At 42.1% G+C, this 26,612-nt stretch overlaps 1 protein-coding gene across 1 annotated transcript in view; it reads right to left on the reverse strand.

Moving 5' to 3' along the window:
* Positions 1-26,612, reverse strand: part of ptprsa (protein tyrosine phosphatase receptor type Sa) — a 536,941-nt gene that overhangs the window by 403,437 nt on the left and 106,892 nt on the right. Inside the window, 1 exon segment of the mRNA XM_039767107.1 lies at positions 10,024-10,191. Coding sequence (XP_039623041.1) covers positions 10,024-10,111 — 88 coding nt within the window. The 5' untranslated portion in view covers positions 10,112-10,191.

The raw sequence follows: 26,612 nt of genomic DNA on the forward strand, positions 1-26,612 counted from the left end.
CTGAATTGCTTCATTTCTTTCCTTAAATGGCACCCAAACAGAAAAGAAATGTGAGGTGAGTGAAGCCCACAGAAGACCAACTACCTGAGGGCCTCAAACTCCAACCAGCTGCTTAATGAGGAGCCGAGTCTGGTTGTTAATTAAACTTGTTCTTTAATTCTATGTCTTGTTGCTGCTCTCATGGTGCATTAGCAGACATTTCTGAAATTCTTAAATTTTCTCTTTTCTGTTCAAATGCTGTGTGGACCTGAGCACATCAGCATTCCTGAGACCTTCATCTTTCTTTGTTTACAGATATTGTATGATGGTCACAGTTTGCTGGTCATATTTTGGCTCATTTTGTACCTCATTATTGTTTGGCTGCTAATTAAGGAAAGCGAAAACATTAAGGGGTCTGAATCTTCAAGAACAAGTCAAATAAAGTGAATTCAAAAGAAGTTCATTAGTAGCAAAAACAGGTCACTAATTCACTAATTAAGAAAAGGCTGAGAATGAAAACATCCACGGTGGTCCTCCAAGACTGGACTTGGCGACCCCTGTTTTACTGTATCATTTGATTTCATGACCAATTAACTGTTCAGTTTTCTTGGTTGTTTGGCTGGTGGCGCAGTGTTAGCACTGCCGCCTCGCTGTAAGGGCTCATTTATACTTCACGCGACGTGACGCATGCTGCAGCGGACGCTCCTGCTACGCAAGCGTTGAAGTGTTTATACTTGCGTGTGTACTTTACGTAAATCTGGAGGAGTCCACCAGGTGGCAGTGCGAGATATTATCATGGTGAGAACATGTTTGGCTTCTCTGTGTTGTGAATTGCCTAAATCACCTATTAAATTCCGATAACACCTTACCGCAATATCTGTGAAAAGGATGTTTATTGATTAAATCCATCAATCCAGGGATGTGTGCATTTCAACAAGCATTGGGCACGACTGAGAAACAATCCCTGGATGAGGTCTCCGCTCATCGCAAGGTGAATACAAGCACACACATACACTAGCGTCATTTTAGCGGCACCAAATCCCCAAATCTGCTTATCTTTGGAAGGAAACCGGAGCACAGTGTGGAATACCAGCAACGTAACTCCCTGCGAGACAGCAGTGCTATCGCTCCGCCACCGTGACACCCCCATGTGTGTAATTATTAACAGTATTCATTATTTAAATGAAATTATATGTAAAATGTAACATACACACTTTAATGCATTTCATCATGAAAGTGATATCAAGTATGAATCTAAAGATTCTAAATGTGCAGAGAGTTGGAATATCAGACATTTAATTTGTTCTGTGTGGTGATCTTTTGCTGCTTGCCGCAGCTGTCAGGTCCAAGAAGCTCGTAGCGATTAAAAACTGGGATAACATTTACGACGGTCTGCTTTAATGATAAAGTAAACTACGAGGTTAAAGTGGACAATTCGAGATTAAAGCCGAAATTTCCACTTTAATCACAAAATACACGTTTTCACCGTGTCCTTTATTTTTTTCTCAGTGGATCAAATATAACGCTATACAGTATGTTGCTGTTGTTAAGTTGCAAAAATAAAAAAATTAAAAAAGACGGCACAAAAGATGGTATGTGAGACTTTTAAAATGTATCGTGTCATTACGATCGGGAATGTGCGACGCTTGAATCATTACCGCCGCCAGGATTTAATTCAGGGGGGTGCATAAAGAGATTTTTTTCTTTCTACGCTCCCCCCCGCAACAAAAACTTTTTTTGTATATGTATGTGCCCATTAAATACCTGCCAATACAGTCGCTATCTCTGAACAGTACAGAGCAGTCAGTTTTTGCATAGATAGATTAACCACTTAAGGCATGACCTAATTTTTAATTTTCTGACAAAAATCATCGACTTTTTTGTTATCATATGATCACTGGAATATAGTTAAAAATGTTATTGATGTATTCAGTGGCATAGGTAGTGCTTTTCCTTAAGTTTTAATGTAATTTTGTAAGCACTTACATACAGCTAGACCTCTTTTTACGCCGGTTAATAGTTCCGATTTCTGGGAGAACAGTACACTTTAGAGAAAAATATTTCAAATAAAAATTGTAGACATTGATAAGTTCTACAACTTTTATGATAAATATTTTTCTCTAAAGCGTACTGTTCTCCCATAAATCGGAACTATACACCGCGTAAAAAGATCTAGCTGTACACTATATACTTGTATGTTGGTAAAATAGATATAATTATTTTTCGGGTTTTAAAGTATTAGTGTAGAAAGAAGGGGTTGGGGAATTATACATTTTAAAAAAGTTTACATTTTTTTTCGCATTTGCATAATTATTTTGAAAATACATTTTGTAGCTATACACCTATACATATAATAACAATACACAAATAATAGCACGCTCTGAATGCAAAATATTATTATTTACGTAATAATTACAAAATAATGAATGCAAATGACAAAAATATACCACTATCGAAGCTTCAAATTATAATTAGATACTACCTTTTGCTTAAGACACGCCCAGTTGTCTTAAGCAAATGCAGTTGATTGGTTACATAATATGTATGCTCTTATATTATAAGGGCAACCACCGTGTCATACAATTCTGAAAACGCAGAAGAATATTTTAGGAGGTCCATTTTCATCCCTTATTTGGATTCTATAATATCTTCTCTACAAATTCGGTATTCTTTTACACAAGAGAAAGCATTTTCACTTTTACAACTTCACCCAAAAGAAATGAGTAAATTGGATAAATCATCGTTTTTAATAGTTCTGGAAGACATTAACAGTCTGTATGGTGATATTCTTCCAAACTTTATATCTGATGCTACCACATGGTATGAGATGTGGAAAAATAAAAACATTGCAAACGAAATTACCGATTGCATGAGTTTAATTGAAGAGGCTACGAAGTTTTATCCGGCTGTTTCCGAGGCACTCAAGATTGGCATGACACTTCCTGCAACAACCTGCAGTATTGAAAGATCTTTTAGCACATTACGGCGCGTCAAAACTTGGAACCGATCTACAATGAGTGACGATAGATTAAGTGGATTATGTATGCTTAGTGTACACAAAAAAAGAATAAATAATTGTCCAAAATTTATCGACAAAGTTGTAGACAAGTTTGGACAACAAAAAAGAAGGCTTGAGATGCTCTTTTAGAAACAAAGCGAATGATTGTTTATGTATAGTTGTAAAATGTAAACGTCTAATTGTAATTTAAAAATTTTAAATAAAAACTATTTTTTTGCGTTTTTTCTTATTATTGAAAGATTTATTTTTTTTCTCCATTTCCTTTTTTCAAAAGCTAGGGGGGTGCACGTGCACCTACTTGCACCCCCCTGCCGGCGCCATGGCTTGAATATAAAAGCACCACGAATGCATCTGTATGTCGGCATTTTGCTTCAACACTTTGAACCATTCATCAAACAGCAAAGCGCGCACATCGATCCCCGTAGGATCTCCATAGAGGCTTGCTGCCACATGTAGGTAGTAAACAGAGACTCTGACGTCACGTTCCAACTTTTAGCACACTGCGCCCCCCCGACTTTTTGCTGGTACTGCAACTCGCGCACCGCGTCGCGTTAATTTCTGAGGACCTGCTCAGAGGACGCGTGAAATGAATGCTGGGAACGCGTGGCAGCAATGATGCGGACGCGTACGCGTTCTGAGCGTGAAGTATAAATGAGCCCTAAGGGCTCATTTATACTTCACGCGACGCGACGCATGCTGCAGCGGACGCTCCTGCTACGCAAGCGTTGAAGTGTTTATACTTGCGCGCGTACTTTACGTAAATCTGGAGGAGTCCACCAGGTGGCAGTGCGAGATATTATCACGGTGAGAACATGTTTGGCTTCTCTGTGTTGTGAATTGCCTAAAACACCTATTAAATTCTGATGACACCTTACCGCAGTATCTGTGAAAAGGATGTTTATTGATTAAATCCATCAATCCAGTGATATGTCCATTCCAACAAGCATTGGGCACGACTGAGAAACAATCCCTGGACGAGGTCTCCGTTCATCGCAAGGTGAATACAAGCACACATACACTAGCGGCACCAAATCCCCAAATCTGCTTATTTTTGGAAGGAAACTGGAGCACAGTGTGGAATACAAGCAGGAAATACCAGCAACGTAACTCCCTGCGAGACAGCAGTGCTATTGCTCCGCCACCGTGACACCCCATATGTGTAATTATTAACAGTATTCATTATTTAAATGAAATTATATGTAAAATGTAACATACACACTTTAATGCATTTCATCATGAAAGTGATATCAAGTATGAATCTAAAGATTCTAAATGTGCAGAGAGTTGGAATATCAGACATTTAATTTGTTCGGTGTGGTGATCTTTTGCTGCTTGCCGCAGCTGTCAGGTCCAAGAAGCTCGTAGCGATTAAAAACTGGGATGCGTTCTGACGGTCTGCTTTAATGATAAAGTAAACTACGAGGTTAAAGTGGACAAATAGAGATTAAAAATTTCCACTTTAATCACAAAATACACGTTTTCACCGTGTCCTTTATTTTTTTCTCAGTGGTTCAAATATAACGCTATACATTATGTTGCTGTTGTTAAGTTGCAAAAATAAAAAAGTTAAAAAGACGACACAAAAGATGGTATGTGAGACTTTTAAAATGTATCGTGTCATTACGATCGGGAATATGCGACGCTTGAATATAAAAGCACCACGAATGCATCTGTATGTCGGCATTTTGCTTCAACACTTTGAACCATTCATCAAACAGCAAAGCGCGCACATCGATCCCCGAAGGATCTCCATAGAGGCTTGCTGCCACATGTAGATAGTAAACAGAGACTCTGACGTCACGTTCCGACTTTTAGCACACTGCGCCCCCCGACTTTTGCTGGTACTGCAACTCGCGCACGCGTCGCGTTAATTTCTGAGGACCTGCTCAGAGGACGCGTGAAATGAACGCTGGGAACGCGTGGCAGCAATGATGCGGACGCGTACGCGTTCTGAGCGTGAAGTATAAATGAGCCCTAAGGAGATCATGGGTTCGCGTTTCAGGTCCTCCTTTGAGTAGTGAGAAATTATTATTATGCCGTATTTTATTAGCAATTGTACATAATTGATTAATTGACTGAGTGTATTCTTTCTGCTAAACTATATAATTACAGGATTGTACATACTTGCCAGATATATAGGGTCAGTCATGAGCAGTTTGATAATAACAATTCACAAATTAATTGGATCAGAAGTATAACTGACAGACTGATTGATTTCTTTTCACCCACAAAACACATGTAAATATGGCAGACCACAGTCACACACACTGAGAAAAAAAACAATAAATAAATGCAAAAAATTAACAAATAACAAAAATAATAATAGATTAAACATATCTACTAAGTAATAAATGGACAGACTATTATTATCAAACATGACCACAACTAATGAACAATACTGAAAATTGCAAAAAAAAACAAAAGCCGGGGTGGCTAAAAAACAAAACCACCGCCTATAAACCGTATGTGTGCAACAGCCAGCTGACAACCAATGGGCGCTCAGTCGGAAGCTGTCTTGAATACAACCTTACAAATGTGTTCTCCATCGGTGTTACGACGGATCCGCCTCTCGTCTTTCTTGCTATGGTGAAAAACGGCAGTGGCAACGACTACCTGGTTGTCCTCCTTGTTGCTCGTGAGCATTCAGGTGGTGTGCCGATTCCTGTCCCAGTGTGCTCCACACTGACTGGCTGCCAAAATGTGTCAACTTTAACAGTGCAATAGGAAATGTGAAAATGTGATGAGAGGCAGTCGTGTAAGTAGTCAACCCCGTTAAGTTCTAGTCATGTAACCTGACATCCTGAAGGTGATAACGGCAGTCATCAAGTGTGACAAACTCTCCGACGTGAAGTCGTGTGGTAGGACACAAGACTAACAGACACAGATAACGAGGCTGGGGACAAAGGAAGGGCTACGGGCAGAACTACGGCCCAACTCAGGCAAGAATATTTTTAAATTTGTAGTATTAAACGTTTAAGTCGGTTCAGTTTTCAAAGACTGGATTTAGGCAAGAAATGGAGTGCATCATTTTGGATTTAAAAATGACCCATAAATGTTTGACCACAATCAAGAAAACAATGGCTGAATGTGAAGGGGAGGCTCAGGTGTTTTCAAGAGTGAAAAGAAAACAAGACACTGAACTCACACAGAAGGGCGGCCCGGTGAAGCAGTTCAGCAGTAAGCAGACCAGAGTTCCCATCACGTGCGTGAAGCATGCAGGTTTCCCTCTCATCTTCAAGGTTTTTCCTAAGGGTGCTTTGGTTTCCTCCCATGGTCCAAAGACATGCAGGTTAAATGAACTGGTTGGCGTCCTCATAAGTTGCCGCCCCCCACACACATTTCACCCCAGGTAACTTTCACTAACCCCACACATTTCGCCACCACTATATTTTGCCCCGGTATTTATGTACATATCTAGTGAAAAGTCAAGCAAAAGGACCCTTTTTATTGGCTAACTAAAAAGATTACAATATGCAAGCTGTCAAGGCAACCCGGTCCCCTTCTTCAGGCGAGATGTAATAACTTGACGTTTCTCTACATTCATAATGACTAACACGGTACAACACCCTAGTACTATGTACATAACTATAATTGTAATTATAAATTTAATAAACCTTACCCAACATTGAAAATAAAAGGGATGACTGTGTGAGCGAGCAGGATGACGAGAGGACAACCGACCCTGAGTGGTCTGGCAGACGCCGATGGAGGCAGAAGGGGTCGGGATGGAGAGGACTGCGGCTGCTGAGTGAGCAACGGGTGAGCTGGGGAGACTTGGAAGGAGTTGTGATTGGCTCATTGGACCCATTTTTAGCCATGTTTTTATTCACCACGTTTTTTCCACTTTTTTAAGGATTATTTAATTATTTATTGGAAGTACTGCACTATTTACTTGGATACTGTTTTGGATTGCTTTTAATAAAAGCACTTGGACACTTTGCACCATCCCATTGCCTGGAATGGTTTGTTCCCATCTGCCACACTCCTCCAGTTACGTTATCTATGGTGTTGGGTTCAAGAGGCTCCCATAATGGAAGAGGGAGCTTGGAGCCGGACCCACACCATCACATCCACTTTTACTTGAGAAGTTTGTGGGTCAGCTGGAGCCAATTCCAGCTCACATAGTGCACAGACTGGACAGAGTGCCAGTTTCTGATAGATAATAGAAAAAAACAAAAAAAAACAAATGATGACCACACGCACCTCTGCCACGTGAGCCTGTGAAGGTCACTTTAACAAGCCCACCATTATATAAATGGATGTTTCCTCATTTCAATTAGCTTGGTGAGAACAAAGTGCTGCTTCTCGACTTTTGACAAGTGACATGTGATTTATTCCTTATTTGCCATTCTAATTAAAACGTTCCCTTTGAGTCCCGATATATTGGGAGGGAAAAAACAGGCATGTGGGATGATGTCACCCTTTCCATAATGCTGAACCTGATTAATAGTCTTTTTGCTTATGGAATTCTTAATGCTCCAAGCCTGGTGAGATACAGGGGTTTTGAGGGTCAGTCAGAGGCTGTCAGTTGAAGATGCTGCCATAAACTGAACTTTAGGATACCAAATTTTTTTTTTTTTATTACTAAATTCGGATTTGAATCCCTCAAAAACGTCTTACTATTGCAGCAGCAAAGTCACCTGGGCATCACATTGTCATTTGCTTATTTTTCACCTTATTTTGAAGGTGAAAAGATCCAGTGCTTGTCTAGTGTGTCACACTACACAACTTTGCCAGTGATTTGTCAGTTGTAGACTTCATTTTCATAATCTTAGCGAGTCGGAGGCAGTTGTGCTTCAGTCCCGCAATTTTCATTAATGTACTCTGACATCTCCACTGACTCGGTCCAAACAGCCTGAAACTCACCCCGGTTTTGCATTGTACATCAATCGTTGGATTTTGTCTTGAAAGAAGGCGGAGTCTGTGTCTATGTGAGAGATGAGAACCAATCAACGCTCACCAGACAGCACAATGCATATAATTCAGTTATGAGGAACATGGAACTCAGGTGTTAGAAGAGTGACCCATCTGTCAAACGTTGAGTGTTTGGAACACATGCCCTGTATACGGGAACGGCTGCATCAGATACATTTTTGATTGCTACACTGTGGGTAGAGAAACTTTCTTAAATGATAGGAAAAAAAAAAGAAAGACATGAAAATTGTGGCTAAACTTGACATAATTGTAAACCCTTTGGACGAGTTCCAGCTCCGCGAGGCGGCATGTTACTGGCTGTCAGAAAAATGGAAGAGACCTCAAAACTTTAGAAATGTGAAACTGTATCACAGAGTCATGTAACTTTACATCACCAGCGATTTCTATTGTGTAAATTGAAATCAGCAAGCCCGGTCATCAAATTTAACATCCTCTCCGACTAGAAGTGATTTAATGCAACATCAGCTTAACACGGTGTGCTGTTTGGTAAGAAAGAGAACCAGAGATGGAAAAACGATGAAACCAAGTCTCGCAAAAGAAAAGTTGCTTTATATGGCGCTTGTTGTGTTACTTTCCTGTATGCATTGAAATGTTTGCCTTTTGCACTCACTATTTTTGTTCTATGTGTGTGAACATAAGAATGATGAACAAATGAATGTTGTCACGCATGTGTGTCTGAAGGTCACTTTCCGGTCTCATCTGAGGTATGCACCACCACTCTGGGCCACCAGGGGGCATGATCGCATCATCTCTCTTATGATCCACAGCTTAGAGGAGATGCCCACTGAGGCCAACTGACCATGCCCCTTCGAGTCTGGGAGCTATAAAGGCAAGGCACTCCTGAACGGTGGGATCTCACTCCTTTATGGAGCTCTGAGCCTTTGACTAGACTGCTTTCGAGTCAATGGCTAAAAACTTGCCTTTTGTTATTTTCAGTTCTTTTCTTCATTTCAAGTAAACGAGGTGGCCCGGTTGGTAACCCAACATTTTGTTTCGAGTCCTTGGCTCGACCAATGGCAATGCTTAGAGTGGAAGAAACATCTCCTTCCTATTTCTGCCAACGAACACATGCCCTGTATATGGGAATGGCTGGGTCATATACATTTTTGATTGCTTTAGTGTTGGTAGAGAAACTTTCTTAAATGATGTGAAAATGCTAGCCCAACCATCCATTATCCACCGCTTATCCGAGGTCGGGTTGCGGGGGCAGCAGCCTAAGCAGTGAAGCCCAGACCTCCCTCTTCCTGACCACCTCCTCCCTGAGGAAGACCCTGAGGCGTTCACAGGCTAGCTGGGAGATATAATCCCTCCAGCGCATCCTGGGTGTGCCCCGTGGCCTTCCCCCAATGGGGCATGCCCGTAACACCAAACCAGGGAGGCGTCCAGGGGGCATCCTAACCACCTCAACTGACTCCTCTCAATGCGGTGGAGCAGCGACTCTACTCCGAGTCTCTCCTGGATAACCGAACTCCTCACCCTATCTCTAAGGGAAACTCCAGCCACCCTGCAGAGAAAACTAATTTCAGCCGCTTGTATCCGCGATCTTGCTGTTTCGGTCACTACCCAAAGCGCATGGCCATAGGTGAGGTTAGGAGCATAGATCGACTGGTAAATCGATCGCCTTGCCTTTTGGCTCAGCTCTCTCTTCACCACGACAGACCATTGCAGAGCCCGCATTAGTGCAGATGCCGCACCGATCCGTCTGTCCACCTCCCGCTCCATTCTTCCCTCACTCATGAACAAGACCCCGAGATACTTGAAAGTGCTAGTGTGGGTGTAAGTTGTTATTTATTTAATTACAGCATAATAGTGTGGACATAGCTTGAGCGAGTGAAGCTACGGGTGAGAAAGGCGTAAAAATGAGGGGTGTGTGGGGGCTGTGGTGTAGATTTCATTTTGAATAAAGAAAGAATGAAATCCTGATGCTTACTACAACAACTGATCCTTTGGGTTGTTTATTTGCCCTAACATGTTAGCTTGAAAAACATAATAAGAATATGAAATTTATTTCCAATTTATTTTCATCTTGCAGGATTAGAACGATCAATGTGTCATCAAAGTTCCAATGATCTTTAAAAAGGAATACTTACACACAGCATCATAGCCAATCAGAAACAAGAGCAGCAGAGCCACAAGTGATGAGAGAACGGCCATTCCAGGACAGCGTAGATGCAGCATGCCAGCTGAAGACCCTTGACCCGGCTAGGCAGCCAAGGTCCCAATGTAGGGAAAGGCTTCAAATAAGACGTCCCTGCGACCTGCAAAAAGACAAGACGAGAGAAGATGAGACGCGAGGCCCCATATAGCTTGCACATGAGAAGCACACAAGAATACCTCAATTATTCTTCTACTTCTTCTTCTTCCTCACAAATTCCCATTTTTTTAATGTGGGATTGCTATTTTTTTTGAAGTACTAATCATGCCTAGGTTTCAGCACAAATTTACAGCCGGATGCCTGATGCCAACCCTCCCAACAAATGTATCAATTAGTCTTCATTTTGCATCGCCGCTTTCACCTCCACACATAATACAAGTTCACCTGCTGTAAAGTTCAGGGACTTCATTTCAGTTTTTCCCAACTTGGAGCATTTTTATTTTTGTTTATTTACTTCAAAGAGATGTGTATACATACTGAAAATATAATAATAATAATTATTACATTTACATAGCACTTTTTCTCACTACTCAAAGCGCTTTACATAGACAGAAGGGAGCCACTTCAACCACCACCAATTTGCAGCACCCACCCGAGTGATGCGACAGCAGCCATTATTACAAAAGTACGCTCACCGCACATTAGCTATTAGGTGGTGAAGAGGTGAGAGAGACAGCCAATTAGAGACCGGGGATAATTAGGAGGCCAGAATGGACAGACAACTTAGCCAGGACATCGGGGTAAGCCCTACTCTTTTCGAAAGTTACCCAGGGATCCTTAATGACCTTGGTTTTACGTCTCATCCGAAGGACGGTGCAATATTTACAGCTCAGTGTTCCCATCACTGCACTTGGGCATTGGGATCCACACAAAGACCACAGGGTAAGTGTTCCCTGCTGGTCTCACCAACTCTCCCATCCAAGTATATGTTTAGGTTCAGGTGGACGAGAAACTGGTGTGAGCTTGGAGGAGGCAAGAAGATGCAAAAAAATAAGTGTTACATTTTTGAACGGGCGCATAAGTCGGGGTCTGATTTTTATTATAGTGATTTTTCAAGACCCGACTTATATGCAAGTATACACGGTAGTGTAAGGTATGCCCGAGGCTGGCACATGAGTGAGGAGGGCGCCACCCCCCTCCCCTCAGCCTGCTGCGTCTCTCTCTCTCTCTCTCTCTCGGATTCATGCAAATAAATTGGTACAGCAAGTGAATTATGATACTTGGCACAAAGAGAAAAGTCACAAAATCAAACGGAATGTTCAAGCAAATTATACAAAAAAACCCAATCTAAATCCGTTAAGTGAAAAGTGGTCAGACAGACAGACGCTGGATTTTATATTTTATGTATGTATGTATATACAGGGAGACACAGAAAAACGGGAACTTGTGAAATGCGTAGTGGCAGCCATGTGCAGTTGGCAGCACTGCGGAACAGGGACCTTGAGCTGTAAACAATCTCGCCATTCAGTAATTTAGTGATCAATTGCAAGGCAATCAATGGCAGCTGTGCGAGAATTGTTCGGTAACCGTGTCATCTCAAGATTCGGTGACATTCCCTGGCCCTCAAGATCACCGGATTTGTCCGTTTGTGATTTTTTCTTGTGGGGCTAACTTAAGAGTCGGGTCTACACGACTCGGCCAAGGACACTGAATGAACTGAAACAAAGAATTCAAGACGAAATTCGTGGTATCCCAGCTGAGACGTTGCAGCGATCAATGGGGAACCTCAACAGCAGATTGGAAGAATGCATACGTACAGGAGGACGTAATTTTCAGACATTGATAATTTGGATTACTGTCTCTTAAAAGGCAAGTTGTAGTGGTTCAATTGCTGTCAATAAAATTTTTTTGTTGGATTTATTCTATTTTTATTGGGTTTTTCAAAAGTTCCTGTTTTTCTGTGTCACCCTATATATATATATATATATATATATATATATATATATATATATATATATATATATATATATATATATATATATATATATATATGTATAACTTTATTAATGATTTTTGATATTTGCAAAGTCACATATTATCACTATTGTCCTTTTACAGTCTTAGTTATAAGCAACTAAGCATCTCACTACATATTGTACTGTATATAAAATTTGCATGTACAAATAAAATTTAATTTGAAAATGACAGCTGTAGGTTCACTTTTGCCCTTAAATTAATTTAATGTTTCCTGACATCCTCTTCGAAGACAAAATAAAAAAAAAAAAAAACAGAAAATTCTTATTGCAAATTCCAGTAGTCAGATGCAATCATTCTGCTCCTGAGCTGAAACGCCACTTATTTAATTTTGGACTTTCTAATGCATTATTAATAATAACACGTCTAATTTAAAAGATGTACAGGAAGTATTCAAGACCAGGATGGCCATCCTGACTAGACGAGATTTGTTTTAACAGAGACAGCCATCATGACGGAGACCCCACCCTACCAGCCCCAATTATCTTCACTGTCTGACACACGTGTGCAGCTGACTAATGTGAAGAGTTACGAGGACAGGGACATTATTCAAATCTGCTGGATCCAGTTTTTGAGTGCAGGTTTGCAAAAGCAATCCATTCTTGAAAACCTCTTTGTAAGGAGAATTTTTGTGTCATAATTATATAAATGCCATTCATTTAAAAGTAAATGAACCATGTTGAAATACCTGTAAAGTTTAATTTTAAGATCAGTGACAAAGCCTAATAAAATATTCCCTTAATTTAAATTCTGCTTCATAAGGATGTTTGCCTACTCTATATCGCTTCAGGTTTCCCACCTCTTCAATGGTCATTTTAGAGCCACAATGTTCAAGATAATACATGAACACACACACACACACGAGTAACACACTTGGCAAGTTGACTGAACAGCAGCACACAAAGTCTGAGATTATGCATCACCACCTCGAGTTCATCGAAATATCTATATATATATATATATATAAAAGCCAAATACCACTGACTCACTCGTCACGAAATCTCCCGATCCATGAGGACTTGGGACTTGAAATTTGGAATGTAGGCTACCCTTGGCCCATAGGTGCTCACTAAGAAACGGTTTTAAAAGTTTCATGGTCCAAGTGTGAAATTTCTTACAGTTTCTTAGACCCGGTTGGGTGTCTGTCCGCTTTTCACGAGAGAACGGATTTAGATCGGGTTTTTTCTATAATTTTTTTTTTCTTTTATTTTTCTTTTATTTTTATTAATTTTATTACAATCCATACATAGCAATCAAGTTTTTACAAAAAGAAGAATTAGGTTTTTTCTATAATTTGCTTGAACATTCCGTTGATTTTGCAACTTTCTCATCGTGCTAAGTGTCATAGTTCGCTTGCGGTACCAATGTATTAGTGTGAATCCGAGAGAGGCTCATTGGGCTGCGGGGCCCTCCTCACTCACACGTCTGCCTCAGTAGCGTATCCTTAACTCTGCTGAGTTCACGAAAGAGAGAACTACTTAACGAATTTCGATCTTTTTTATCTATAACTTGCTTGAACATTCTGGTTGATTTTGCGCTAAGAATCATAGATCGCATGCAGGAGCGATATATCTGCACTATTCCGAGACAGAGGCTGCAGGCCGAGGGGAAGGGGAAGAGTGACGTCAGGAGTACAGAGCTGGGTGAGGCCCTCCGCACTGTCCTGTTTCACTAATACGCGGGGGAAGCCACGGGGGATGGCTAGTTGTAATATAATGCATAAAAAATTCTAATTTCACATAAACTAATTTGATTAAACTATCTTCTTCTTTTAAACGCTTGATAACAACACAGTTTCTTTTTTAATATTGTAAGTTTAGTCTTTTATATTGAATGTTAATCAGTGTTTGTAAGCCACAACAACATTGCTACGGTCTTTATACCTGAACGTTAACAGGTTAGAGTGCTAAAGATTGGCCAGATGATTCAAGCTGGCAGTGATGAAATGCTTCACAGCTTGTACAGTATGCTATGTGCTTTCAATCAACACAGCAAATAAACAAGTCTAATTACAAAAAGAGGAGAAGGAGCCGAAGTCTGAGGTACCGTAAATTGAAGAGTGAGAGTTAGAGTTGGTGGTACCAGGAACTGAAGAGTCGGAGTTGGAGTTGGAATCAGTGGAACCATAAATTGAGGAGTCAGAGTCGAAGACTGTGGTACCAGGAACTGAAATGTCACAGTAACAACAACATTTATTTCTATAGACACTTTCATACTGTCACAGGAGGCTGGGACGCCTGGAAGGACCGGGAGGTGGCATATACGTCCTCCGGGCCACCCACCTGGATCTGGAGAGGACCACGGGAGAGGAGCAAGAAGGTTCAAGCCTATTGAGACCCATGGCCACCGCCAGGGGGTGCCCTGAGCCTCATGGAGCCCGGGAAACATTCACTTCCGCCACACCCAGGAAGATGGAGGAAGACCTTTCAAGGATCCCCGGAGAGCTTCTGGGGGAAAGGGCAGCACTTTCACCACACCAGGAAGTGCTGCCAGAAGCACCTGGAGCACTTCCGGGTGAACATAAAAGGGGCCGCCTTCCTACAGTCTGGGAGCTTGAGTCGGGAGTGGAGAAGGACAAAGCTCCCGTGAAGAGAGGAAAGGAGGCAGCCTGAAGAGAGTGAGGCATTTGTAGAGGCCTGGACTTTGGGGGAGTTTTGGGGTTGTGGGTCACTGATTTGTAAATATGGACCGTGTTAATAAACGTGCGTTGGGTGAACCATCGATGTCTGCCTGTCTATGTCCGGACCATGGTCCACAATACAAATGATGTAGCTCAAAGTGCTTCACAAGATGAAGAAAGAAAAAAGTTTATAAAAATACTGAAAATATAAAAATAAGATTAGGCAATATGAAGTAAGTAGGAGTTAGAGTCAGTGGTACCATAAATTAAGGAGTCAAGAGTCAAACATTAGTGGTACAAGAAATTGAAGAGTCAAGGTTGGAGTTGAGAACAATGGTAACATAAAAAGAAGATTCAGAGATGGTGGTACCAGAAATTCAAAAGTCAGAGTCAGAGATGGAGTCAGTGATACCATAAACTGAGAAGTATGACTTGGCACTGGAGTCCAAAGTTATTTGAATCCTACTCTACAGCCTTGCACACAATACAATAAAACTATGAACAACAAAGCATATTCATCATTTTCTCGTTATGGTCATTGCCGGGGTACAAATCTGCATTGAGCTACCGACAAGGTAAGTGACGTGTGTGTATCGATCAGGGTGTTGTAAAGTGTGAGGTTGAGTACTCTTACTGGCTGTTATAGTTCTGTGATGTCACATTAGATTCATATGGAGTTGGGGCTGCAAAGCAAATCCTCAGGGAAAAACTCACGGCAACTCGCTGCACAAAACGCTTTGGCAAATTTTGCATCAAGTTCCGTCTAAAACATCCAGCCTCGCCCGCCACAAACATCCTATCCAGTTCTGTTCAACGGGCTGCAGCGAGGTCTTCTTGAAATGACCGTGAAGGTGATCGCCATTAGTGCTAGTGCAAAGCTTTAAAAGCCATCCCTGTTATAATTAGGATCCTCTTTTCATTTTTTCATGTGTTCTTCTTCGCCTTTTTGCAAGTCTGATTGCTTTTTTTTTTTTTTTTAAGTCTCCAATTCTGAATCTGATACGAGTTTTCTGACTGAAGCTCTACTTAAGATCTTTTTTAATTTATTTGGGCCATTGTTTGTTGCCATTTTGGTTATTTCCTTCAATGTTGTTTTGTTTCCAGCTTCATTAGGAAAATGACACACTCTTTCTGTTAATACCATAACAGGTAAAAGGTCATCAGCAGAAGCATTTCCAATACAAGTTTGCAGATTCCATTCCGTTATTTCCTAGCTGATATTACCTGCAGATATGATCGCTTCCTTTGTTTGGGTGATTTTAATATCCATGTTTGCTGTCCCGTTAATCCTCTAGCAAAAGACTTTCTGGACATTATTGACTCCTTTTGGTCTGTCTCAACTAGTGAACGGACCAACACATGGACAGGTTCACACACTGGACCTGGTTCTTTCTCGCGGTCTCAGAATCAGTGACTTGGACATTCTGCCTCCCAGCTTTTCTGATCACTCGCCTGTTCTGTTTAATCTGGACTTGGTCTCTGTTCAGCATGGTAAATCCAACACCACCCGTCCCTCCCGTGTCATTCCCCCCTCTGCTGCTGAAGATTTTGCAGTTGCTTTTACACCAATTTCCACATCATGTCAATCCACGGATGCTGATGTTTTATTGCAAACCTTCTACACTTCCTGCTGTTCTGTGATGGATGTCGTAGCCCCACTCAAACGGAGACAATCCAAAGTCAAGCATGACCCATGGCTAAACGAACAAACTCGCTCCATCAGGCAAAACTGTAGGCGGCTAGAACGTAAATGGAGGAAAGATGGTCTCACTGTTACCTTCGACTGCATGAGAGACGCATGGTCCCAATACCAGAGAGCAGTCAGAGGTGCAAGGAACCGTTTTTGCTGACATCATCTCAAAAAACTGTGGCAATCAACGTGTCTTATACAAAACACTAAATGCTGTCCTCTCTCCAGCTGCAACTGTTTTCTCTTCTGCCTCCACTGCTCTTTGTAATCAGATCCTCACATTTTTTCTGGATAAGGTCACGAACATTAGATCCCAGATCTCCATTTCTTCTTCTGGCTCTGTTGATTTAGCCGCTCCTGCACATGGCTCCCTCACCAGCTTTGAACCCATTTCGCTCCCCCATCTGGAAAAAATCGTCGCCTCAATGAAGCCTTCGGGCTCTCCGGACGATGTGGTGCCATCCAGACTGCTGAAAGATGTGTTTCCTGTGATTCGATATGATGTCTAAAGATCATAACTAGTAGTCTATCCTCGGCTATAGTTCCTCGTGCTTTCAAACACGCAGTTGTACATCCAATCTTGAAAAAACCTGATCTTGACCCTGCTGTTCTCTCTAATCTTCGTCCAATCTCCAAACTACCTTTCTTGTCAAAATACTAGAAAAGTAGTTTATGAGCAATTAACTCATCACCTACAGGACCATCAGGTAATGGACCTTTTTCAGTCAGGCTTTAGGCCCAAACACAGCACAGAAACCGAGCATTTACATGTCCTAAATGACGTCCTTTTAGCATTGGACTCAGGACTCCACGTGATTATGGTTCTTCTCGACTTATCTGCTGCCTTCGACACAATCGACCACGACATCATGATCTCCCGACTCGAATCCTGGGCTGGTGTATCTGGCTTAGCCCTCGACTGGTTCAGGTCATATTTCTGCAACAGGACTCTCAGAGTCATGCTAGACGATTTTTCATCTGAATCAGTCCCACTCCCATGTGGGGTCCCCAGGGTTCCATTTTAGGGCCACTACTTTTTTCAATCTACATCCTGCCTTTAGGTGCAATTTTTAGAAAGCATGCAATTTCATATCACCTATATGCTGACGACTGCCAAATTTATTTCTCCCTCAAGCCAACTGACTCCACCAAACCTCTCCTCGACTGCCTATCTGACATTAAGGACTGGCTGGCTGTAAACTTCTTCACCTGAACGATTCAAAAACCGAGGTCATTGTTTTTAGTCCCGACTGCAAACAGGCTCCACCCCTTGGCCTCGACTCTCTTCCCATTCCAGTAACTTCTTCTGTCTCCAATCTTGGAATCAAAATGGATACGTCCTGAAAATGGATGCTCAAGTCAACAGCAAAGTAAAATCCTGCTTTTTCCATCTCAGGCAAATCGCCAAACTCAAGCCTATTCTGTCTAACCACCTCCTGGAATCAGTAATCCATGCATTCATTACGTCCCGGCTTGACTACTCTAATTCCTGCCTATATGGTATCAGTAAAGCCACTCTTTCTAGACTCCAACTGGCTCAAAATGCGGCTGCAAGGCTTCTAACTGGAAGTAGCAGAAGCCAACACATTACACCAATTTTAAAACCCTGCACTGGCTGCCGGTTAGATTCAGAATTGATTTTAAGATACTCCTCTTAACCTATAAGGCACTAAACGGTCTAGACCCCGCATATTTGAGTGTCTTGCTCCATTGTCACAATCCCCCTCGTGTTCTTAGATCCACAGATCAGCTGCTCCTAACTGTTCCCAAGGCACGTTTTAAAGCTCGTGGTGAAAGGGCTTTCTCCGTCTGTGCACCCAGGCTCTGGGACTCCCTACCCTTAGTGGTTAGAAAAGCCACCTCAGTCGCCTCATTTAAATCTCGCCTAAAAACGCACTTCTTCACATTGGCTTTTACTTCTTAACCTGTCTCATTTCCACTTGCTTCTTCCTATTTCCCTATTTTATTGGGTCCTCTGACCTGTTTTAGTATCTCTGTTTTAATTCTCTCTTAATGTTTGTTTTAATATTTTGTTTTAGTCTTGCTTCTTTTAACTGTACAGCGCTTCGGTCAGTTGTAATGCTGTGTTTTTAAGCGCTCAACAAATAAAAATGGTATGGTATGGCTATTGTGTGCTCTTTAATAAACGTTTTAATAAGCATTGTTGAGAGACATGCCTTTTTAAACATCATAGATGTGATGTTTTAAAGGTCAGCTACTTTACTTCCGCAGTATCCGGGTTTGATCAGTAAACTTAAAAGACATGCATACATTTCTTATTATTTTTTTGTGATTCTCTGGCTCTTGAAATTTGGGACCATCCTTTGCCGTAAAATTTTTTGATACTCCTTTAGGTTTAGCAAAAGAATGCCTTGATTTTTTTTGGGCTTTGATTTTCCTGCATTTCTTGTGATCTTCCTCAATAAAATACTTTTTTTTTTTTCTCCCTTTGAGCCAGTATAATAATGAAGTGCTTGCACCGACCCTTATACGGTCACGTCAATGTCACCATACGCTATGCTCGCCTGGAGAAATTTTAAGAAAATCCATCCATCCATCCATTATCCAATCCGCTGTATCCTAACTACAGGGTCACAGGGGTCTGCCGGAGCCAATCCCAGCCAACACAGGGCGCAAGGCAGGAAACAAACCCCGGGCAGGGCACCAGCCCACCGCAGAATTTTAAGAAAATTGGTCACAGAAACCAGCAACACAAATGCCAAAAAAAAATTAAAAAATAGCAATGTGGTATATCACTAAAAATATCAGTTACTCTGAACATACTAAAACACAAAATTAATTCCAGAATTGAATTCCTTGGAAATCAGAATCTGGGTCCTCCCTGCGTGGAGTTTGCATGTTCTCCCCGCGTCTGCGTGGGTTTCCTCCGGGCGCTCCGGTTTCCTCCCACAATCCAAAGACATGCAGGTTTGGTGGATTGGCGATTCTAAATTGGCCCTAGTGTGTGCTTGGTGTGTGGGTGTGTTTGTGTGTGTCCTGCGGTGGGTTGGCACCCTGCCCTGGATTGGTTCCTGCCTTGTGCCCTGTGTTGGCTGGGATTGGCTCCAGCAGACCCCCGTGACCCTGTATTCGGATTCAGCGGGTTAGACAATGGATGGATGGATGGATGGATGGAAATCAGAATCAGAATCAGCTTTATTGGCCAAGTATATATAGTCGACCCTTGACATACGACCGGCCTGACATGCGAACGACTTGATTTACGACCAAAATTTTTGTCTTGATTTACGACCAACATCTTGCGTTACGACCCGAATGCGGTCACGTGTATCCGCTTGTGCGATTGTAAACAAACAGCCGAGGCGTTAGAAGCGTCAGTCGGAGCCCTGATACATGTGTTTGGGGACGTAATTTCGGTCAGTGCAGTGATTTATCTATATATATAATTCATTAAGACCATGGCAAGCAAGACGCATAATTGCCAAGGAAGGAAGAGAAGGTACCGAAGGTAGAGAAAGCGAATGTTAAGGGATGTTAGCTAGCGGGCTGGCGCGGCACATGATGATGTCATCAGGCTGAGTCAGCACCGGCTTGCTTTGGAGTGTATTATTACAGCAGTTCACAACACGGCCAGCTTTGAACTGAGTGCTCGACTACTGTCATTATTAACTTGAGAAACAGCGATCACAATCGAAACGAAGAAGGAAATTGTGCGGAAATATGAGAGTGCTATTCGTGTGACCGATCTCGCTAATATGTACAGCATGTCGAAAACCACCATCTCGACAATTTTACAAAGAAAAGATTTGCTTAAGGAGGCTCCTTCTAAACAATAACCACCTTCCGTTTCATTCTCCTCCTCCTCCCTTCCTGCAGCCCAAAGATGTCAAATTAGATGGTGAGTACAGTATGAAATTGTTGTTTCTGGTAGGCTAGGCACTTTTTATAACTTTTTGGTTAGTACATTAGAAAAATTATTGGTGTTTTGGTAAATTATGCGCATTATACAACCCTTTTTTATTATGAAAAGGTTAAGTAAGTGTTGCTGTGGGAGGTTCGGAGCGCATTATGGGTATTTCCATTATTTCTTATGGGAAAAATAGTCTTGACTTACAACCAACTTGAGTTACAACCAGCCATCGCGAACGAATTGAGTTCGTAAGTCAAGGGTCCACTGTATCTACATACAAGGAATTGGACGCCGGTTTACCTTGCTCTCTGTGCATGTGTATGCGTGTATACATGGGGACCAGTTCAGTACAATGGATGATAGTTATTGACTGGTTTATTGCACAAGTATTATCTCTGATGCTGTGAGAGTAACTTGGGTATTCATGAAAGTAATGGCCTGTGGAAAGAAACTGTTCCTGTGTCTGGTAGTTTTGGCATACAGTGCTCTGTAGCGCCTACCAGAGGGAAGTGGTTGAAAATGATTATGACCAGGGTGTGATGGATCTGCAATGATGTTTTCTGCCCGTTTCCTGACTCGAGATCTGTGTAGGACCTGAATGGAGGGTAGATCAGCCCCAATGATTTTTTCTGCAGTCCTGACTGTCCGCTGTAGTCTGCTTCTGTCCTGTTTTGTGGCTGACCATGATGGACGAGCAGAGAACAGACTGGATTACTGCAGAGTAAAACTGGATGAGAAGAGCCTGAGGCAGGTTGAACTTCTTGAGTTGACGCAGGAAGTACAACCTCTGCTGGGCCTTTTGGACAACTGTCTCTATATTTGGTGCCAACTTCAGGTCCTGGGAGATTGTGGATCCCAGAAACCTAAAGTTTTCCACAACAGACACAGTACTGTTGAGTAGTATGAGAGGGGCCAACACTGGGGGGCTCCTCCTGAAGTCCACGGTCATCTCCACAGTTTTAAGCTTGTTCAGCTCCAGGTTGTTTTGACCGCACCAGAGGGCCAGCTGTTCGACGTCTCTTCTGTACACAGACTCGTCACTATCCTTGATGAGGCCAATGACTGTCATATCATCTGCGAACTTCAGGAGTTTAACAGACGGGTCTCTTGAGGTACAGTCATTTGTGTAGAGGGAGAGAGCAGAGGGGAGAGGACACATCCTCCTGTTCGTGTACTGGATATGATTTTTCCCAATCTCACTTGCTGTTTCCTATCTGTCAGGAAGTTTGTGATCCACTGGCAGATGGGGGTTGGTACAATGAGCCAAGTGAAGAACTTCTGGAATGATAGTATTGAACGCCGAACTGAAGTCCACAAACAGGATCCTAGCATATGTCCCTGGAGAGTCGAGATGTTGCAAGATGTAGTGCAGTCCCATGTTGATAACAACATCTACTGACCTGTTTGCTCGATAGGCAAACTGTAGGGGGTCAAGTGTAAAGAGAGCTGGGGTCAATGCCCGGCCAGGATGCCCTTTCTGCATATAATCCGGGGGAACAGACATGGGCTGCACAATAACACCACTAGATGGCAGCCCCCCTGGGTGGCAGTGGTGTCCTGCAGGGCTCCATGGCAGATGGAGTTCTCCACAGCCCTGTTGGGACCTGGGTGGCCACCAGGGGGTGCTGCAAGGGTTCCTGAGCCCGTCTGGATGGTTCTTCAACCGGACATGGGTGATCGAGCACCTGAAGCACTTCCAGGTGGACTATAAAAGGAGCCAGCAGCCACCACTCCAAGAGCCAGAGTCGGGAGGAAGGAAACAAGGCTGCCAGGTGGAGTGGAGGACAAGAATATGAGTTTATTTGTTTTCTGCTTTTGTGCTTGTGGGACAGTGTTAGGGCTGAGGGACACGGGGAAGATGTGGCCCCCAGCTGAAGAAAAATAAATCTTTCTTTTATTGTTAGGTGTGGCTCCGTTGTCAGTCTGTGTTGGGTCGGTGCTGATATAGCGCCCTAGAAGTGGGCCTCTCTGGCAGTGTCTTAAATTGGTTTGAATCCTACCTGACAGGGAGAAAATATTTTGTTAGTTGTGGGAATTACAACTCAAAGACACATGATATCCAATACGGTGTTCCACAAGGCTCTGTCCTGGGTCCGCTGTTATTCTCAATCTACATGCTGCCGTTAGGTCAGATTATCTCAGGGCACAACGTGAGCTACCACAGCTATGCTGATGACACACAGCTGTACTTATCAATAGCACCTGATGACCCTGATTCTATTGATTCACTAACACAATGTCTGACTTGTATCTCAGAATGGATGAATAGTAACTTTCTCAAGTTAAATAAAGAGAAAACTGAAAGTTTAGTGATCAGCAATAATAGATACAATGAGGCTATTAGAAATAATTTGGATACATTAGGATTAAAAGTCAAGACGGAGGTAAAAAGCTTAGGGGTGATTGTTGACTGTAATCTGAATTTTAAATCACATATTAATCAGACCACTAGGACAGCATTTTTTCACTTAAGAAACATAAGTAAAGTTAGACCTCTTATATCATTGAAAGATGCTGAGAAATTAGTTCACGTGTTTGTTTTCAGTCGACTAGATTACTGTAACGTACTCCTCTCAGGACTACCCAAAAAAGATATAAATCATTTGCAACGAGTGCAGAAGGCAGCTGCTAGAATCCTAACTAGGAAAAGAAAATCCGAACACATTTCTCCAGTTTTAATGTCACTACACTGGTAACCTGTGTCATTCAGGACTGACTTTAAAATTCTGCTTATGGTTTATAAAGCCTTAAATAATCTGCTCCATCTTATGTATCGGAATGTCTGACATTTTATATTCCAAATCGTAACCTCAGATCCTCAAATGAGTGTCTCCTTAGAATTCCAAAAGCTAAACTTTAAAGAAGTGGTGAGGTGGGCGGCCTTCTGCTGTTATGCACCTAAAATCTGGAATAGCCTGCCAATAGGAATTCACCAGGCTGATACAGCAGAGCAGTTTAAAACACGGCTGAAAACACATTACTGTAACATGGCCTTTTTATAACTTCATTTTAATCTTAATTTAACTTAATCCTGATACTCTGTATGTTAAATTCATCATAATAACTATTCATGGTGACTCTAAAATCCATACTGACCCCTACTCTCTTTTCTGTTTCTTTTTCCGGTTTCTTTGTGGTGGTGGCCTGCGCCACCTCCACCTACTCAAAGCTTCATGATGCTCCAACAATGATGGATGGATTAAAAGGAAGAAGTCTACGTGACCATCATCATCATCAAGCCCTTCCGTGAGAACCCTAAATCCAAAGAGGACTGTTTCATTTATGTTAGGTAGAATGCCCAGAGGGGACTGGGTGGTCTCATGGTCTGGAATCCCTACAGATTTTATTTTTTCTCCAGCCGTCTGGAGTTTTTGTTTTTTCTGTCCCCCATGGCCATTGAACCTTACTCTTATTCGATGTTAATTAATGTTGATTTATTTTGTTTTATAATTGTGTCTTTCATTTTTCTATTCTTTAATATGTAAAGCACTTTGAGCTACTGTTTGTATGAAAATGTGCTATAGAAATAAATGTTGTTGTTGTTGTTGTTGCTATCACGACGTATACATTGTCACAAACACTACGAGGTGATGCATGATAAATTAAAGAACGACACTAATCATAAAAAAGCCTGACCTGAATGTCAGTTAAAAAAAGGTTCTGAAGATTGCCAAAAATGCTAAAAGTATGGTGAAGTCACCGCCAGTAATGCCTCTTTGCAACTTTGGTCATTATGATATTTTTAATAATTGCAACGTGGAATAATTAGCTAGGGCCCGTAGGAGGTCGGGTGTATTTTTGATCCATTGCTATAGAGTGTGACTAGGGAACGTTCTGTCCATGAACTGGCAGATAAACTTTTGAGCAAAAACCGGAAGACGCACGTAACGAGAAACGAAACTGAAGCTGACTATGACAGACAATCGTCACGGTCGAAAGAACAAGAGGGTCACAACTGAAGAAACATGAGAGAAAAGAGCACAGAGGTAAACTCTGAATATTTCACAAATTTGGTATCTGCTGACTGGATAAGGATTAGCACTCATAGCCATCCTTTCAGCCTGTCGTGACGACTACACATATGCATCCCAACCTCAGAGACCACACCACTAGCAACACTGGAATCGGGCCTAACAATGGAAATAAAACACTGGCAGCCTTCGAGGACACAACATCATACCACATTATGACAGGAAGTGCCCGACAGCACCTGTCCTCCCTCGCCAGCATCCCTGTCAGTCTAGTAAAACAGTGCCCTCTAGTGGCCTGGAGACACATTTACCCCAGTTAACAGATCTGCTGTCACCAGTCCCATCTTTACACACATAAAACTCTTTCCATTAGTTTCTTCAATGAAAGCTGCAAAAATTCCCATGCACAGACATTTCTTTTATGCAATTTCTTGACTTAACTAGGAGTTGGGTCATGAGACTCAAATGACCTCCAATGCCAATTCCCAAATACCGGCTGCCAGCTTGCCGATGATGAACTGGCAGCAGCTGGCCTTGCTTGTTTTGTTATATGCTAACAACTGACACCCCACACCCCATACTGCCAATCTGGCACATACACCCACATTAGTTAGCAAACCAAAAGAGGACCCCCAATGTCCCCACAGCCACAAATGCATATGCAAAGAGGATATGAAGCCGCATGTTTCAATCAGAAGATGACGGTAGCTGCTGATATGGGAGACGGGCAGATGCCATGATACAATTACCACAGACGCACCAGGCTCTGTCGCTGAATGACAGGCTGATTTAACAATTCCATCAGCATCTTCATTTCTCCAATTTCATCACCTCTTGCTTTTTAGTGGACTAGACATCTGCTTGATGTAAACCATTCAGGAATTTATTCTCTTTTTTTTTTTTTACCCCCACACAAAGGCACAAAACTCACGTCTTTGTTCAAGTAATGCGCTACTAAAAAGAATCCATGTGGCAGTGGATTAAAAAAAGACAAAGAGGAGGATAAGGTGGCAGGGCTGAGGGACCTCTAGGTGACCGAAACCATGGCAAAAATCTGCCTGAATATTGATGCTGTCTTCAGTTACCCAGCGAGAAAATGAAAACAAAATTAAGCACTTCAAAAAAAAAAAACCAAATCTATAAATCCATCTGTGCCACCCACCAAAACCAAGGAAGAAGGCAGACGACCCCATGTGGAGAGAAGGTGGGGAACCGCAAGAAGCCAGCCAAATGAGGACGACTGAGAAAGTCAGGATAAAGAGACGCATGAAGGAGAGATAGGAGATTGAAACATGGCGAGTGAGAAGTGTAGTAGGAGGAAACACGTGATAAGGAGATGGACCAACTGGAGTGAACAAGGAGAGAAAGGCGAACAAAAATACAAAGGAGAAAATGGCTCTGATGACAGCATGAAGATTGTGAAGAGCAACGGAGAATGTCATAACTGGAGAAAGTGAGGGGAGTAAAAGAACAGATCGAGAAAGTCAAAAGTGCATAACAGGGGAGGAAATCAGAATGAACAAGACTAGAAGGGCCAACAAAACAAATACGTGGAGGAGTACAGATTACAGAACAAAGGAAGGGTAGCTTGAGGAATGGAAAGTAGTCTGATCACCGAATGACATAACTAGAGAAACTGAAGAGAGAAGTGCAGATTACAGCGTGAAGGAGGAACAGCAGGAGGAATAAACGAGAGTGAGATACAGAAAGGAGTAGCAGGGAACGTGTGATGAGAACAGGACATAAAGGAATGAACGATACAAACAGAAATGAAGGCGGGATAGCATGAGGAACAAACCAGTGACATACAGACACGAATAGGAGGGACCGTGTGATGAGAACAGGACATAAAGGAATGAATAAGGAGAGAAAGAGCAACCGAGGGAAGTAAAATGAAAGAGTGAAAGTCAAAAGCACGCAGCGGGGAGGACAAAAGAGAACGAGCACGAGGAGAAGGACTAACAAAATGAATGCATGGAGAAGTACAGATCGCCAGAATAAAGGGGGGATAACATGAGGAACAAACGAGAGTGAGATGGAGAAAGGAGTAGGAGTGAACGTGTGATAAGTACAGGACATAAAGGAATGAATAAACGAAAATGGCAAGGAGAAAGTGGCTCTGATCACAGAACGCATAGCATGAAAGGCAACTGGAGAAACTGAGGGGAGCAAAATGACAGAGCGAAAAGTCAAACGTGCTAAACAGGGGAGGGCGAAAGAGAACGAGCAAGAGGAGAAGGGCAAACGTAAAGAATATACGGAGAAGTACAGGTCAACAAAATGAAGAAGGGATAATGAAAGGAACAAATGACAGTGGGACACAAAAGGAAGCAGATGAGAATGATAAAACCGGAGAAAAAGAGGGAAGAAAGGCAAACAAGAAGAGAAGAGCAGATCA

Source organism: Polypterus senegalus, chromosome 10 (assembly GCF_016835505.1).
Source record: "Polypterus senegalus isolate Bchr_013 chromosome 10, ASM1683550v1, whole genome shotgun sequence".
Classification (NCBI taxonomy): domain Eukaryota; kingdom Metazoa; phylum Chordata; class Cladistia; order Polypteriformes; family Polypteridae; genus Polypterus; species Polypterus senegalus.